This window comes from Podarcis muralis, chromosome 18, assembly GCF_964188315.1.
Source record: "Podarcis muralis chromosome 18, rPodMur119.hap1.1, whole genome shotgun sequence".
Taxonomy (NCBI): Eukaryota; Metazoa; Chordata; class Lepidosauria; order Squamata; family Lacertidae; genus Podarcis; species Podarcis muralis.
This window is the reverse complement of record NC_135672.1, coordinates 7,698,073-7,713,531: the sequence shown is the minus strand read 5'-3', so window position 1 is coordinate 7,713,531 and position 15,459 is coordinate 7,698,073. Positions and strand designations below refer to the sequence as shown.

Sequence of the window (15,459 nt, the reverse complement as noted above, 5' to 3'; positions counted from 1 at the left end):
GGTATAACAGCAGCTAGAACCCTTATAGCAAGAAACTGGCAGAATGAAGCTCTCCCAGAGATTACAGATTGGCAGATACTCATGTCAGAATATCTACAATTAGCAAAACTGACGGGATCAGTTCGAGGAATAGTGAAACAAAAAACAACGAGAGAATGGATAATATTTAAGAATTATGTAAAACTTTATTGTACAAATAACTCCATATTAGCAGAAATTACGTGATATTTGTAAAGAAGAAGATCAAAGGAATGTATACAAAGCAGAAAGAAATGATATTATACAATGTAAACCCGTGTAAAAAAGAATGTTAAATCAAACAGTATAATGAGGATGGGAAGGATTGTGCGGATGAGTTCGAATCCCCGCGACGACGGGGTGAGCTCCCGTTGCCCGGTCCCTGCTCCTGCCAAGCTAGCAGTTCAAAAGCACGTCAAAGTGCAAGTAGATAAATAGGTACCACTCCGGCGGGAAGGTAAACGGCGTTTCCGTGTGCTGCTCTGGTTCGCCAGAAGCGGCTTAGTCATGCTGGCCACATGACCCGGAAGCTGTACGCCGGCTCCCTCGGCCAATAAAGTGAGATGAGCGCCGCAACCCCAACGTCAGCCACGACTGGACCTAATGGTCAGGGGTCCCTTTACCTTTACTAGTCTCTTGAGAGTCCCATGGACTGCAAGAAGATCAAACCTCTCCGTTCTAAAGGAAATCAGCCCTGAGTGCTCACTGGAAGGACAGATCCTGAAGCTGAGGCTCCAAGACTTTGGCCACCTCATGAGAAGAGAAGACTCCCTGGAAAAGACCCTGATGTTGGGAAAGATGGAGGGCGCAAGGAGAAGGGGACGACAGAGGACGAGGTGGTTGGACAGTGTTCTCGAAGCGACCAGCATGAGTCTGACCAAACTGCGGGAGGCAGGAGTGCCTGGCGTGCTCTGGTCCAGGGGGTCACGAAGAGTCGGACACGACTAAACATAGCTGTCAACGTTTCCCTTTTTTAAAGGGAAAATCCCTTATTCCGAATAGGATTCCTCGCAAGAAAAGGGGAAAGTTGACAGCTATGCGACTAAACAACAACAACAACTTTTAACTATAGATCGCTTCGGCTACTCATGAAAAAGAGGACATGTCCAGGGAAAAGAGGACATGTCCAGGGAAAAGAGGACATATGGCAACCGGACATGTCCTGGGATCCCTCTGCACCTCCCATGCTGCGTTCTGCGAGCCAATTTTGCACCCAGAGAAAGTGGGGGGAAGAGGAATGGAAATGAAGGGTGCGCGCACCCCACTACCCGGCCCAGGTGACTCAAGAAGGGTTTCTGGCATTGTGCCTTGTCTGCCTTGAGACTGGGGGGGGGGGCGGGTCTCCTTTACTTAGACCCACATCCCTCCCGCTTCTCAAAGGCTGCGCAGGGGCTGATCAAGGAATGCGCTTTGCTCGCCCCCATCCCTCTACTTTGCGCCCTCCTCTTTCTCCTGGCTTCCCCCATTGGCTGCTTCGTAGGTAGCCCTGCGCAATGGTTGGTTGGCTGCCTGGCCTGTCACCCTCCCCCCCCCTCTCCTCACCCCCCCCCCCGCCACCTCCAGCTCTCTTTGAATTTGAAACTTGCCTCTGTGCTGCAAAAGAATCGAGTTTCAACCTTGGACTCGTCCGGATGCGGAGAGAGAGAGAGAGAGAAAGAAAGCGAGAGATCGCGGCTAGCAGAAAGCGAGCCTTGGCCAAGTTGAGACATTGTCTTTCAATTCAGGGTATCTGCAAACATCTTCTTTTTAAAACAAACAAACAAAACCCCAAAGGATCTGCCTTTTCCTCAAGCGGATCTTTGAGGTTAAGAAGAGGCGGATTTGCAGACGAGGGTCTTGCTTAGGGGGTCCCGGTTTGGAGGAGAAGACCCGGAGGGGGGTCTGCGGCTCATGTGGAAGGAGCAGACCAGGTAAGAGGCAGCGGGAGAGCGCGCGAGAGCGCGTGCCCCGGGGCAGCCGGGTTCCCACGAAACCCGAAAGGGCTGGCGACTGGACAGACTTGGAGTGGCTGGGCTAAGGCGCACTTCCTTCTTGTCTAGATGCCAAGACGGGAGGCTGTGAGCCAGGAAAAATGTGGCTGTGCGGTGGTTTTTGGGTGGTTTGCGGATGGTCATGGCTTTGCTTTCTGTAAGATAGTTTATTTTGGAAGGGAAGGAGGACGAAGGGAGAGGGAAGGGAGGAAGGGAGGAAGGGAGGAGGGAGGGAGGGAAAGAGACGAAAGAGAGAAGGAAGGGGAAAAAGAAAGAGGAGAAGAACAAAAGGGAAAGAGTAGAAAAGATAATAGAATTTTAGAAGTGGATGGGACCCCGAGGGTCATCCATCCCAACCCACTGTAATCCAGGTAAGGTAAAGGTAAAGGGACCCCTGACCGTTAGGTCCAGTCGCAGACGACTCTGGGGTTACGGCGATCATCTCGCTTTACTAGCCGAGGGAGCCGGCGTTTGTCTGCAGACAGCTTCCAGATCATGTGGCCAGCATGGCTAAAACACTTCTGGCAAACCAGAGCAGCGCACGGAAACACCGTTTACCTTCCCGCCGGAGGGGTACCTATTTATCTACTTGCACTTTTGACGTGCTTTCGAACTGCTAGGTTGGCAGGAGCAGGGCCCGAGCAACGGGAAGCTCACCCCGTCGCGGGGATTCGAACCGCCGACCTTCTGAATGGCAAGCCCTAGGCTTAGTAGTTTAACTCACAGCGCCACTAAAATCTCCACTGAAGCATCCATGACAGAGGCCATCTAACCCCTGCTATGGCCCCGAGGTCTTACCCGGCTGTCTCCTGGCATAATGCAAACAATAACTTGGCATTTCAAAGAATCATCAAATTTTAAAGTGGGAAGGGACCCCACGGGTCATCTAGCCTAACCCTGGAATCTGTTTGCCCAATGCAGGGCTCAAACCCACAACCTTTGAGATTAGGAGTCACCTGCTCTCTCGACTGAGCTGCCCTCCCCAGAAACACTTTAGTGGGTCTGCTGGGGCTGGGAAGGAAGAATAAGATCATTCGGGTCGGATTCTGGCGCTTGAAGCGGACAGGCAGGTTTCCATCGAGCTGGCCGGGAGCAAATGGGATCACCTCTGAGCACGTACAGAGTGTTTTTACTACCTGGTTGGGGGGGGGTTAAATAAGAAACAGTGCAAGGGCAGTGACTCTGAACATGAGTTTTCTGCTCCAGAGTTACGTATTTGCTGCAAACAATAGGAACCACAGGAAGGATGTATGTGGGAGGCAGAAAAGGAGAAGACCATTCAAATTACACAAACACCTGTTTTTTTAAAAAAATATTAAGCTCTCACAGATTTGGATGGGGTAACTTGGCCGCTTGTAATTTGAGTGCAGGATACAAACATGTATATAAATGCAACTGAGTGCGTAAAAATCGCCAGACCCGATTGAAACACCAGCTACTGCAATTTGTACACGAAATTTAAACGTTGAGAACAGCGTGGAGCAGACAGAATTACCCTCCTCAGTTAGAATTTAGAAAATCACACAGTTTAAAAGTCGGCACCCTGAGTTGAACGGCGGTTGCTAAGGATTCTTGCAGGTCCTGCTTTCGCCAGCTTGTTTTCACCCGCAAAGGAGCGCCCAGGGCTGAGATCATAATTACGGTCCTAATCGCCAAAATCAAAAGTAAACACCGTTTTGCATCTGGATATTCATTCGGTGTTTTAATCCTCCCAGCAACAACTTTCTTGTTGTTGTTGCTTAGTCATTTAGTCGTGTCCGACTCTTCGTGCCCCCCTGGACCAGAGCACGCCAGGCCCTCCTGTCTTCCACTGCCTCCCGCAGTTTGGTCAAACTCATGCTGGTAGCTTCGAGAACACTATCCAACCATCTTGTCCTCCGTTGTCCCCTTCTCCTTGTGCCCTCCATCTTTCCCAACATCAGGGTCTTTTCCAGGGAGTCTTCTCTTCTCATGAGGTGGCCAAAGTATTGGAGTCTCAGCTTCAGGATCTGTCCTTCCAATGAGCACTCAGGGCTGATTTCCTTAAGATAGCAGCAAGTTAAGGTAACCCAAAAGAATGACTCGCTGTTTAGCAACCAAGTGCCGATTCCTCTTCTGAGCAAATCATCGCCTCAGGTTGTCCTTTCTAAAACCTTGTCCCTAAATTCTGTTGGGTGGAGAAGCTTCAGTTGGCTCAAGCCTATGCATGGCCTACTCAGGAGAAAGGCTGACTGCAGCCACACAACACAACGCTAAGGTGTGTTTGCTCTGAATCAAGTCCCAGTTCCATTCATTCATTCATTCATTCATTCATTCATTCATTCATTCATTTTATCGTATTTTTTGCTCTATAAGACTCACTTTTTCCCTCCTAAAAAGTAAGGGGAAATGTGTGTGCGTCTTATGGAGCGAATGCAGGCTGCGCAGCTATCCCAGAAGCCAGAACAGCAAGAGGGATTGCTGCTTTCACTGCACAGCGATCCCTCTTGCTCTTCTGGCTTCTGAGATTCAGAATATTATTTTTCTTGTTTTCCTCCTCCAAAAACTAGGTGCGTCTTGTGGTCTGGTGCGTCTTATAGTGCGAAAGATATGGTATTTGTATGCAGCCTTTTGACACACAAAACCATGCTCGGAGCGGCTTACAACAAAGGAACAGAGATTCATTTCCATTAAACGCTACCCCCAAAATATGTCATAATAACGTAGCAGAACAATAGCAAAGTAAATATTTCACAATAACAGCCAGGGCTTTTCTTTTTCAGCCAGAACTCACTGGAACTCAGTTCTGGCCCCTCTCAGGTGGGCGCCGTTCTAAGAGAAAGAGAGAGGCATTCATGGTGAATTCTGGCCCCCCTTTTTCTAGAAAAATAGCAAAACAGAAAGAATAACATACAAAAGGCCACTTGTCAATCTTCTTCTTCTTTGGTGATCCCTCGTAGCCGAGTAAGATTATCTAAGGTTACCAGATTTTTTTCAGTGAATCTGGGGACACTTTTCAACTTCAATGATTTTTGTATGGGGACTGATTTGTAAATCTGGGGGTTTTCCCCAGGAAATAGGGATGTCTGGTAACCTTACCATAAACACAGTTTTAACAATGAGTCCGTAAGTGACTGTGGAGGCCAATTCTGGATCCACACGTCCTTCCACAGTGGGGGCAGAGGTTTCCGGGTGGGAGTTGATCCCGGTTAAGGTTTGCCAAAGGGATGCGGGTGGCGCTGTGGGTAAAAGCCTCAGCGCCTAGGGCTTGCCGATCGAAAGGTCGGCGGTTCGAATCCCTGCGGCGGGGTGCGCTCCCGTTGCTCGGTCCCAGCGCCTGCCAACCTAGCAGTTCGAAAGCACCCCCAGGTGCAAGTAGATAAATAGGGACCGCTTACTAGCGGGAAGGTAAACGGCGTTTCCGTGCGCTGCTCTGGTTCACCAGATGCAGCTTGTCACGCTGGCCACGTGACCCGGAAGTGTCTTCGGACAGCGCTGGCCCCCGGCCTCTTGAGTGAGATGGGCGCACAACCCCAGAGTCTGTCCGTACGGGCAGGGTACCTTTACCTTTACCTTAAGGTTTGCCAAGCGTGCCTTCCTCTCAGCACGTTTCTCCCTTGCCTCCTGAGTTTGAGCGTCTTCAAAACCCACGACACCTTTGGTAAAGGCTGTTCTCCAACTGGAGCGCTCGCAGGCCAGTGTTTCCCAGTTGTCGGTGTTTATGCTACATTTTTTAAGGTTTGCCTTGTCTTTAAACAGCAAAGCAGAAAGAATGACATACAAAAAGCCACATTTCAATACTATGAATATAGCAAGATTACTTGCCCTCCTGCTCTGGAGGGTAGGACTCGAACCCATGGCTTCTAGTTACAAGAAAGGAGATTCCGACTCAACATCAGGAAGAACTTTCTGACAGTAAGAGCAGTTCAACAGGGGAAAGATGGGGGACTCTCATCCGTTGGAGGTTTCCAAGCAAAGGTTGGATGGCCATCTGTCATGGATGCTTTAGTTGTGATTCCTGCCTTCCAAGGGGGATCGACTAGATGACTCCTTGAGGTCCCTTCCAACTCTACAGTTCTGTGATTCTAGGATTCTACTTAAACAACGTGCAGCACCCAGTTGCAATAAGCTTAACAGTTTCAGTGCTTCAGGTTCAGTGTCCATACATAAGGTTACCAGATTTTTTTCAATGAATCCGGGGACACTTTAACTATTAAATAAATAACTACTACACCTTCGGGATAGGGACGCGGGTGGCGCTGTGGGTTAAACCACAGGGCCTAGGACTTGCCGATCAGAAGGTCGGCGGTTTGAATCCCCGCAATGACAGGTTGAGCTCCTTTGCTCAGTCCCTGCTCCTGCCAACCTAGCAGTTCGAAAGCACGTCAAAGTGCAAGTAGATAAATAGGTACCACTCTGGCGGGAAGGTAAACGGCGTTTCTGTGCGCTGCTCTGGTTCGCCAGAAGCGGCTTAGTCCTGCTGGCCACATGACCCAGAAGCTGTACGCCGGCTCCCTCGGCCAATAAAGCAAGATGAGCACCGCAACCCCAGAGTCGGCCACGACTGGACCTAATGGTCAGGGGTCCTTTACATGTTCAGGACGTTGATGCTGCAGCGATGTCAGTGGCAGAGGGGCGGATGCCACCGTGGCTTCACCCGCCAGGTTTCCCCTTCCTCTGAGGCTTCTATCTCCTTTTTCATGAGTCTGGGCAGCCCCTGAGTTGTTGGTTCTTCAGTGGTGTGTCAGCGGTGTGCGGTGGGTCAGGCATGGAAGGCGGAGAAGGAGGACCGAGAATGGCAGCTGTGGTGAGGCTCAGGCAGTGCGATGCCTCCCTTCCCATCGGAGCACCCCCAATCCCATTCCTACTTGCGTGCAAGCAGGAGGGTTGCAGGGATCCATCAGCTGGGAATGGAGGTTTCCCATTGCCTAACTGAGAGATCCCTGCCCTCTCCTGCTTGCACGCAAGCTCTGATAGGCAGCATGAAGCCTCCCTTCACAGCTGAGAGATCCCCGCCCCGCTCCTGCTTGCACGCAAGTAGGAGTTGTGAGGCTGCTCCAATAGGCAGCGTGAAGCCTCCCTTCACAGCTTAGTTTCTGGGGTCAGGGAAGGTGGAGACAGCCCGGAAGCTGCATCTTAGAGCCCCTGCACCACTATCATATGGGGACTTCTGAGCAGCTCCTGAAGCCAGCCAGAGCCAACTGCTCTGGGCTGCTGAGACTGCCGCTGCTGCGTTTCCCAGGGACATTAGATGAAATCCGGGGACATTCCGGGGATGGAATTTGTCCGGGGACTTATTCGCAAATCCGGGGACTGTCCCCGGGAAACGGGGACATCTGGTAACCCTACTCTTAGAGGTCTGTTTTATTGCAAATTCGTGATGGTTTTGTGCTTTGGGAGCAGCTAGCCATGTTCCCAATTTCAGCGCTGCTTGCTCCTGCCAGAGATTTGGGGCGGTCGCGCTGCTTCATTTCCAGTCAGCACATATCCTGCAGCTTCCTGCCGATATATCCTGTGCTCAGAAGAAATCCCTCTTTAATTGCGTCACCTGTTTTCTCGCTGCGCAGGAAAAGAGGTTATGGGGTTAAGCTTCAGTGAATGGTCACACAAATTTGTGAGGCGTTCACCTTTGACTCGCCTTGCTCCCATTGCAAAGAGAGCTTCCAAATCGTGACTCCCAGGTGCAAGAAAGTGTGCGTTTAATTTATTAACTGCCATATCACTCAGGTTTGGGAGAGGAGGGGTCCACGGGGCGCTGCTTTGCCGATGTGATTTATGGCCCAATCTGCTATGGCGCCTAATATTTCCCTCGCTTTGTGTAACTAATTGGCTCATTAGCGGGAATATTTATGCCGCTCCACAACACGGCAAGTTGGCCTTCCATGGAACGGCCTCCTCCTTCAATTGTCAGCCTGCACTTGCAATCTTAGCCGGGTTTTCCAGAAAGCTCAATTTTGCCAGCAGCGGAGTCGCAGAAGGGCTCGTTCCCGTTGGAATCATAGAGGCGTATGGTGCCTGAGAGATCTGCTAGTCCAGCCCCCTGCTGGCTTCAGGGCTTCCAGTGCAACCACAACATCCCTGACAGGTAGCTGTCCCAGAGGGCCAATCACCTCCCAAGGAAGCCTGTTTCGTTGTTGAACAGCTCTTTATAATAATAAAATAATAAATTTTTATTTGTATCCCGCCCTCTCCAGCCAAAGCCGGGCTCAGAGCGGCTAACAACAGGTAAAAACAGCACAGTGTACATAAAATTGCGCAGTTAATTAAAATACGTTCCAGAATCAATTCAGAATCAAATTAATGGCAACCATTGGGCTAGAGTTCTGTGAAGATTACAGAAGGAGAAAGGGGGTCAGGCTGTGCCTTGGCCAAAGGCCTGGTGGAACAGCTCCGTCTTGCAGGCCCTGCGGAAAGGTGTCAAGTCCCGCAGGGCCCTGGTCTCTTGTGACAGAGCAAGTTGGGGCCAATACTGAAAAGGCCGTGGCTCTGGTTGAGGCCAGCCTAACCTCCCTGTGGCCCGGGACCTCCAAGATGTTTTTATTTGAAGACCATAAGGTCCTCTGTGGGACATACCAGGAGAGGCGGTCCCATAGGTACGAGGGTCCTAGGCCGTATAGGGCTTTAAAGGTTAAAACCAGCACCTTAAACCTGATCCTGTACTCCACCGGGAGCCAGTGCAGCTGGTATAGCACTGGGTAAATGTGATCCCGCGGCAGGGACCCCATAAGGAGTCTCGCCGCGGCATTCTGCACCCACTGGAGTTTCTGGGTCAGTCTCAAGGGCAGCCCCACGTAGAGCGAGTTACAATAATCAAGCCTGGAGGTGACCGTCGCGTGGATCACAGTGGCTAGGTCAGGGCGAGAGAGGTAAGGAGCCAACTGCTCTTGTCATTGGAAAAGCATTTCTTAACATCCAGCCAAAATCTGCTGGGTGTTACAGAATTCTCCATGGGGAACTCTATAAGCACAGCCGATCCCAGCAAACAACAGCACTCAAATTCAGTGACTATCAACTGATCGCTGCTGACTCAAAGCCCTCGGCTGTGGTGCATAATTTCTACAGGGAGCACCACAGCACAGCCGATCCCAGTAGCCAAAGCAGAATCTGAAGGCAGTGCCCGCCCATCAGGGATCATCTCTGACTTCAAGCCTGCTGGGATCTGCTGCATTACAAGATTCTGTAGCACAGCTGATCCCTGCAGAGAGCAGAGTTTGAAGTCGGCGCCGATTAGCTGACTGGTGGCAACTTCCAGCTGTTCCTTTGCAACACAGTCTGTAGAGCAGACTCACCTCAACTGAAAAGGAGACCCATCAAACTGGGTCTTCAATACAGTCATACCTTGGGTTACAGACGCTTCAGGTTGCGTGAATTCGGGTTGCGCGCCACGCCGAACCTGGAAGTACCGGAACGGGTTACTTCCGGGTTTCAGAGCTCATGCATGCAGGTTGCGAACTGCAGGTTGCGAACGTGGCTCCCGCACGGATCACAGTCGCAACCTGAGCGTCCACTGTACTGGATACAGTGCTCTACATGGGGCTACCTTTGAAGGTGACTCAGAAACTAATCCAGAATGTGGCAGCTAGACTGGGGACTGGGAGCAGCCGCCGAGACCACATAACACCAGTCTTGAAAGACCTACATTGGCTCCCAGTACGTTTGCGAGCACAATTAAAAATGTTGGTGCTGACCTTTAAAGTCCTAAATGGCCTTGGCCCAGTATATCTGAAGGAGCGTCTCCACCCCCATCGTTCTGCCCGGAAACAGGTCCAGCACCGAGGGCCTTCTAGCGGTTCCTTCATTGCGAGAAGCCAAGTTACAGGGAACCAGGCACAGGGCCTTCTCGGTGGTGGCGCCCGCCCTGTGGAACGCCCTCCCACCAGATGTCAAAGAGAACAACAAGTACCAAACTTTTAGAAGACATCTGAAGGCAGCCCTGTTTAGGGAAGCTTTTAATGTTTGATGTATTACTGTATTTTAATATTTGGTTGGAAGCTGCCCAGAGTGGCTGGAGAAGCCCAGCCAGATGGGCGGGGTATAAATAATAAATTATTATTATTATTATTATTATTATTATTATTATTATTATTATTATTATCCATACAGAGCTCTAGCCCTACTCCCAAAACGAACATAATTCATGTTCAGTTCCACTGGGGCTGCTTTCAAGGGGAGGTCCAGAGATCTTTGAACGAATTCAGCAAACTCGTTCATTCGAAGCTGAGTCAGCCCTCGTTCCTCGGGACAAACCGCACGTATCTGGGTTTGGCAACAGTACGGATGGAGGTGGTCACCGCTGAAAACAATTGAGGCCTCCTTTTTTTATCTTTCTGGTCTGCTCCTGTCCCTCCTTCCCTGCATCTCTCTTCCACAAGCTGCTCCGTAAATTATTCAGGTCCTCTTTGTACAGCTGTATGAAAGATTTATCCCCTTGGCAAGAGAGATGGCTATGTAGAGCAGGGTCTCTGGTTGCATGCGACAGGAGCCAGCAGTCGCTCCGGTAATTGAGCCCCAAACAGAGGTGTTGGCCGAGTCCGGCTTCCAAAACGAAGCTAGGTAAAGGTAAAGGGACCCCTGCCCATACGGGCCAGTCTTGCCAGACTCTGGGGTTGTGCGCCCATCTCACTCTATAGGCCGGGGGCCAGCGCTGTCCGGAGACACTTCCGGGTCACGTGGCCAGCGTGACATCGCTGCTCTGGCTCACCAGAGCCGCACACGGAACGCCGTTTACCTTCCCGCTAGTAAGCGATCCCTATTTATCTACTTGCACCCGGGGGTGCTTTCGAACTGCTAGGTTGGCAGGCGCTGGGACCGAACAACGGGAGCGCACCCCGCCGCGGGGATTCAAACCGCCGACCTTTCGATCGGCAAGCCCTAGGCGCTGAGGCTTTTACCCACAGCGCCACCCGCGTCCCTAAACAAAGCTAGAATCATACAATTGTCAAGTTGGAAGATGCCCTGAGAGTCGTCTCGTCCAGCCCCCTGCAAGTTGCAGTTGTTGCTATTTCAACGTATTAGTTGCTGACTACAGAAAGAGGGGGACGCGGGTGGTGCTGTGGGTTAAACCACAGAGCCTAGGGCTTGCTGATCAGAAGGTTGGCAGTTCGAATCCCCGCAATGACGGAGTGAGCTCCCGTTGCTCGGTCCCTGCTCCTGCACAGCGCCACCCGCGTCCCTCTAAATAATAAATAACCATTATTATTATTATTTTATTATAATAATAATAATATTATTACTATTATGTCTGTGTGCTCTCGCCTTTTCCAGAAAAGATGGACACTTTCAGCACCAAGAACCTGGCTCTGCAAGCTCAGAAGAAGCTTCTGAGCAAGATGGCGTCCAAAAACATGGCCAGCATCTTCATTGATGACACCAGCAGCGAGATCCTGGACGAACTGTACCGGGTCACCAAGGAGTACATGAGGAACCGCAAGGAAGCCCAGAAGATCATCAAGAACCTGATCAAGGTGGTCATGAAGCTGGGTGTCCTCTACCGCAACGGACAGTTCAACGCGGACGAGCTGGCCCTCATGGATCGCTTCCGGAAGAAGTTGCACGCTTTGGCCATGACCGTGGTTAGCTTCTACCAGATAGACTTCACCTTCGACCGGCGGGTCCTCTCCAACATGCTGAAGGAGTGCTCGGAGCTGCTCCACCAGGCTGTCAACACCCACCTGACAGCCAAGTCCCACTCGCGCATCAACCACGTCTTCAACCACTTTGCGGACTACGAGTTCCTCTCGGCCCTCTACGGGTCGTCTGAGCCTTACCGCACGCACCTGCAGAGGATCTGCGAAGGGCTCAACCAAATGCTCGACGAAGGGAACATCTGAGAGCCCGGCCTGCCAGCTTTCAGAAAGCTTTCTGTGTTGGCAAGGGAACATCAGGAGATGGTTGTTGATTTTGGTGGCCTCCACTCGGGCTTCTCCATGCTGCATGGCACGAAGCAACTTGTGGTCTTTCGGGGTTCGGCTTGGTCATGCTTAGGGGCTTGCGGGGAGGGTGTTATCCCTGGTTCAAATGGTCCGTCCTCCTCCTCCACTTCATGTGGGAATGTTAAGGATAGTAGGAGAGGATATATTGATTAAGTATTATCCTTCCTTCACTCACGTTAGTGAGTCATGCAGCAGAGCAGATTCTGCTCAGTTTTGAATCTCTTTAGCTAAGTACAGTGGTACCTCTGGTTACATATGCTTCAGGTTACATATGCTTCAGGTTACAGACTCCACTAACCCAGAAATACTGCTTCAGGTTAAGAACTTTGTTTCAGGATGAGAACAGAAATCGGGCTCTGGCGGCGCAGCGGCAGCGGGAGGCCCCATTAGCTAAAGTGGTGCTTCAGGTTAAGAACAGTTTCAGGTTAAGTACGGACCTCCGGGACGGATTAAGTACTTAACCCGAGGTACCACTGTCATCCAATCTGGCTTGCCCAGATGGATTATTCCTGGTGTCCCCTTTGATCCCTCTTAAAAGAATAAAGGCACAAGAGTCTTTCCTTAAAAGTAACAAGAAGTTTACTCACATTCAGTTCTGTTTGATCCCTGAAGGCAGACTTTAGCTTGTGGTTACAGAACACAGTGTGAGTTCGTCCTTTATGGGGATTTAGCTCATGTGCTGCTAGCTGAGACCCAGCAGACAGCAAAATACTTTAAGAGAGCAGCATCAAGAGAAGAAAATGGTCGCGTGACTTGGTTCTTTTATGGAGTCAGCCTGGGCTGCACCCATCTCCCAGGTCAAATGCAGGGGAAGGATCCTGCAGACCAGCAGAACAGGAAGTTATACTGACTGGAGTACCATCCCCTGCTTGTGCCCATTCTAGGGAAACAAGGAATGTTGTATTTGACTGCGCCAATGGATTACACCCCACACCTCATTCCCACAAAATGAAATGGTTTGGCAAAGACCTTACCTTACCACCAGATGGAAGGTGGGTCTGAATCTGGCCTTCTCCCTAGCTTGGCATCCTGATTCCAAAAGCGGACAGGCAGGTGGTTTGGGGCAGTGTTCCCCAACCTTGGGCCTCCAGCTGTTTTTGGACTACAATTCCCATCATCCTTGACCACTGGTCTTGCTAGCGAGGGATGATGGGAGTTGTAGTCCAAAAACAGCTGGAGGCCCAAGGTTGGGGAACACTGGTTTGGGGAAGCCCTCGTGGCAATTTGGGCTAAGAGGTTGTCACACACACAAAAACAACCAACCCCCTTCCTCTTCCTAAACACTGCAGGGTGGGAGGAAAGCATAGCTGTCAACCGTCCCTTATTTGGCGGGACACTCCCTTATCCCAGCGCCGTGTCCCGCTGCTGTCCCGGATTGATGGTGTCCCTTAAATTTCCCGGGTTTCAATGCTGCCTGGGAGAAAAGGGCTACTACTCCCACCTCCCAGCCACCCCCACTCGCAGGGATAAGACCCATCCCCGCAAGGGTCTGCTTACATCGCAGCAGGGCCTCAGTGAGCATCCATCTGTCTCGGGAGATAAGGGAGGAGCATACCTTCGGGGGAGAATGTCAGCTTGTTGGAGAGTCGCAGCAACCTCCACCCAACACACCCAAGAGGAAAGGAGCTAGTTGACTAAAATCGCTTATTTTGGCTGCTGGTCCCTTATTTTCGAGGCTGCTGGTCCCTTATTTTCAAATCTGTAAGTTGACCGCTATGGAGGAAAGATTTATTCTGCCCCGCAGTTTGGCAGCACTCAGATACAGTGGTACCTTGGTTTACAACCATAATCCATTCCGGAGGTCCGGTTGTAAACCAAAACAGGTTGTAACCCAAGGCGCTCTTTCGCCAATGGGGCCAATGGGGTTCCGGGTCTGACCTGGTTGTAATCCAAAACAATTGCAAAGCAAGGTACCACTGTACCTTTGGCCAGTTCGCAATCCCGTTCCTCGGTCCTCATTCCTTCTTCATGAATTTGGCCGACCCTTTTTAAAGGCGTCTGAAGGTCACAGCATTGCATTCAGAGAGAAAGTACAGTGGTACCTCGCAAGACGAACGCCTCGCAAGACAAAAAACTCGCAAGACAAAAGGGTTTTTGGTTTTTTGAGTTGCTTCGAATTTCCCTATGGGCTTGCTTCGCAGGACGAAAACGTCTTGCAAGTTTGTTTCCTTTTTGTTAAAACCGTTAATACCCAGGGTGCATTGCTTCGCAAGACGAAAAATTCGCAAGATGAAAAAACTCGCAGAACGAATTAATTTCGTCTTGCGAGGCACCACTGTATACCTAGCACTGTGCTAGTTTGGCAATGTTCAGTGACTTAGTTCAGAAATCTCTGAGCTACACCTGGAAGCAGTTCCCAGAATTTCTAGGTGAACAGAATGTGAATTAAGTTCATTTTGGGGTGTAATCTGGAACGATTTCGAGGTCATCTTCAAGTTCATTCTTTTACATGTGTTGTTGAGTTTTGTTTTGTTTTCTACTCTTTATAGACTCTTTGAGCCTTTAAGCTTAAAGATCATAATCGCGGGGGAAATAAATTAAACCATCCACATTCCACTGTGTGTCCTTTGGTGTCTGCGTCGTCTTCTAGAGTATATTTCATACTTCAGTGAAGCACATAGGTGGGCAAACGAAGGCCCAGGGGCCGGATCCGGCCCAATTGCCTTCTCAATACAGCCCACGGATGGTCCTGGAATCAGCGTGTTTTTACATGAGTAGAAAGTGTGCTTCTATTTAAAATGCATCTTTGGGTATTTGTGGGTCATGGGAATTCACTCATTATTATTTTTTAAAAAATATAGTCCAGCCCCCCACAAGGTGGACCAGCCCCCTGGTTTGGGAAAGCCCTCAATCTTTCCCAACATCAGGGTCTTTTCCAGGGAGTCTTCTCTTCTCATGAGGTGGCCAAAGTCTTGGAGCCTCAGCTTCAGGATCTGTCCTTCCAGTGAGCACTCAGGGCTGATTTCCTTCAGAATGGAGAGGTTTGATCTTCTTGCAGTCCATGGGACTCTCAAGAGTCTCCTCCAGCACCATATGTGATTGTAAAACTGTAATTTGAAAAACCAAATTATTATTTTTATTATTAATAATAACAATACAGTGGTACCTTGGGTTACATACGCTTCAGGTTACAGACTCCGCTAACCCAGAAATAGTACCTTGGGTTAAGAACTTTGCTTCAGGATGAGAACAGAAATCGTGCTTTGGCAGCATGGCGGCAGCAAGAGGCCCCATTAGCTAAAGTGGTGCTTCAGGTTAAGAACAGTTTCAGGTTAAGAACGGACCTCCGGAACAAATTAAGTACTTAACCCGAGGTACCACTGTAATGAAAGGGACGCGGGTGGCACTGTGGATTAAACCACAGAGCCTAGGACTTGCCGATCAGAAGGTCGGTGGTTCGAATCCCCGCAATGACGGGGTGAGCTCCCGTTGCTCGGTCCCTGCTCCTGCCCACCTAGCAGTTCGAAAGCAAGTAGATAAATAGGTACCACTCCAGCGGGAAGGTAAACAGCGTTTCCATGCGCTGCTCTGGTTTGCCAGAAGCGGCTTAGTCATGCTGGCCACATGACCCGGAAGCTGTA

The 15,459-nt window shown here is 50.3% G+C and overlaps 1 protein-coding gene across 6 annotated transcripts; it reads left to right on the top strand.

Annotated features, from left to right (window-relative positions):
- Positions 1-1,592: 1,592 nt before the first annotated feature.
- On the top strand, positions 1,593-14,432 carry TNFAIP8L1 (TNF alpha induced protein 8 like 1). Of its 6 annotated transcripts, none has more exons than XR_013391200.1 (3): positions 1,593-1,743; positions 11,211-12,934; positions 13,065-14,432. XR_013391200.1 is itself a non-coding variant. In XM_077921735.1 (3 exons), exon 3 carries the CDS (start codon positions 11,216-11,218, stop codon positions 11,774-11,776), a length of 561 nt encoding a protein of 186 aa, XP_077777861.1. In that variant the 5' UTR covers positions 1,599-1,928; positions 4,734-4,804; positions 11,211-11,215; the 3' UTR covers positions 11,777-14,432. The 6 variants fall into 6 exon arrangements, 5 of the variants coding, with proteins under 5 accessions (XP_028569744.2, XP_077777861.1, XP_077777860.1 ...); XM_077921735.1 differs by adding an exon at positions 4,734-4,804 and having other exon boundaries at positions 1,599-1,928; positions 11,211-14,432; XM_077921734.1 differs by adding an exon at positions 4,730-4,804 and having other exon boundaries at positions 1,599-1,928; positions 11,211-14,432.
- Positions 14,433-15,459: the final 1,027 nt, after the last annotated feature.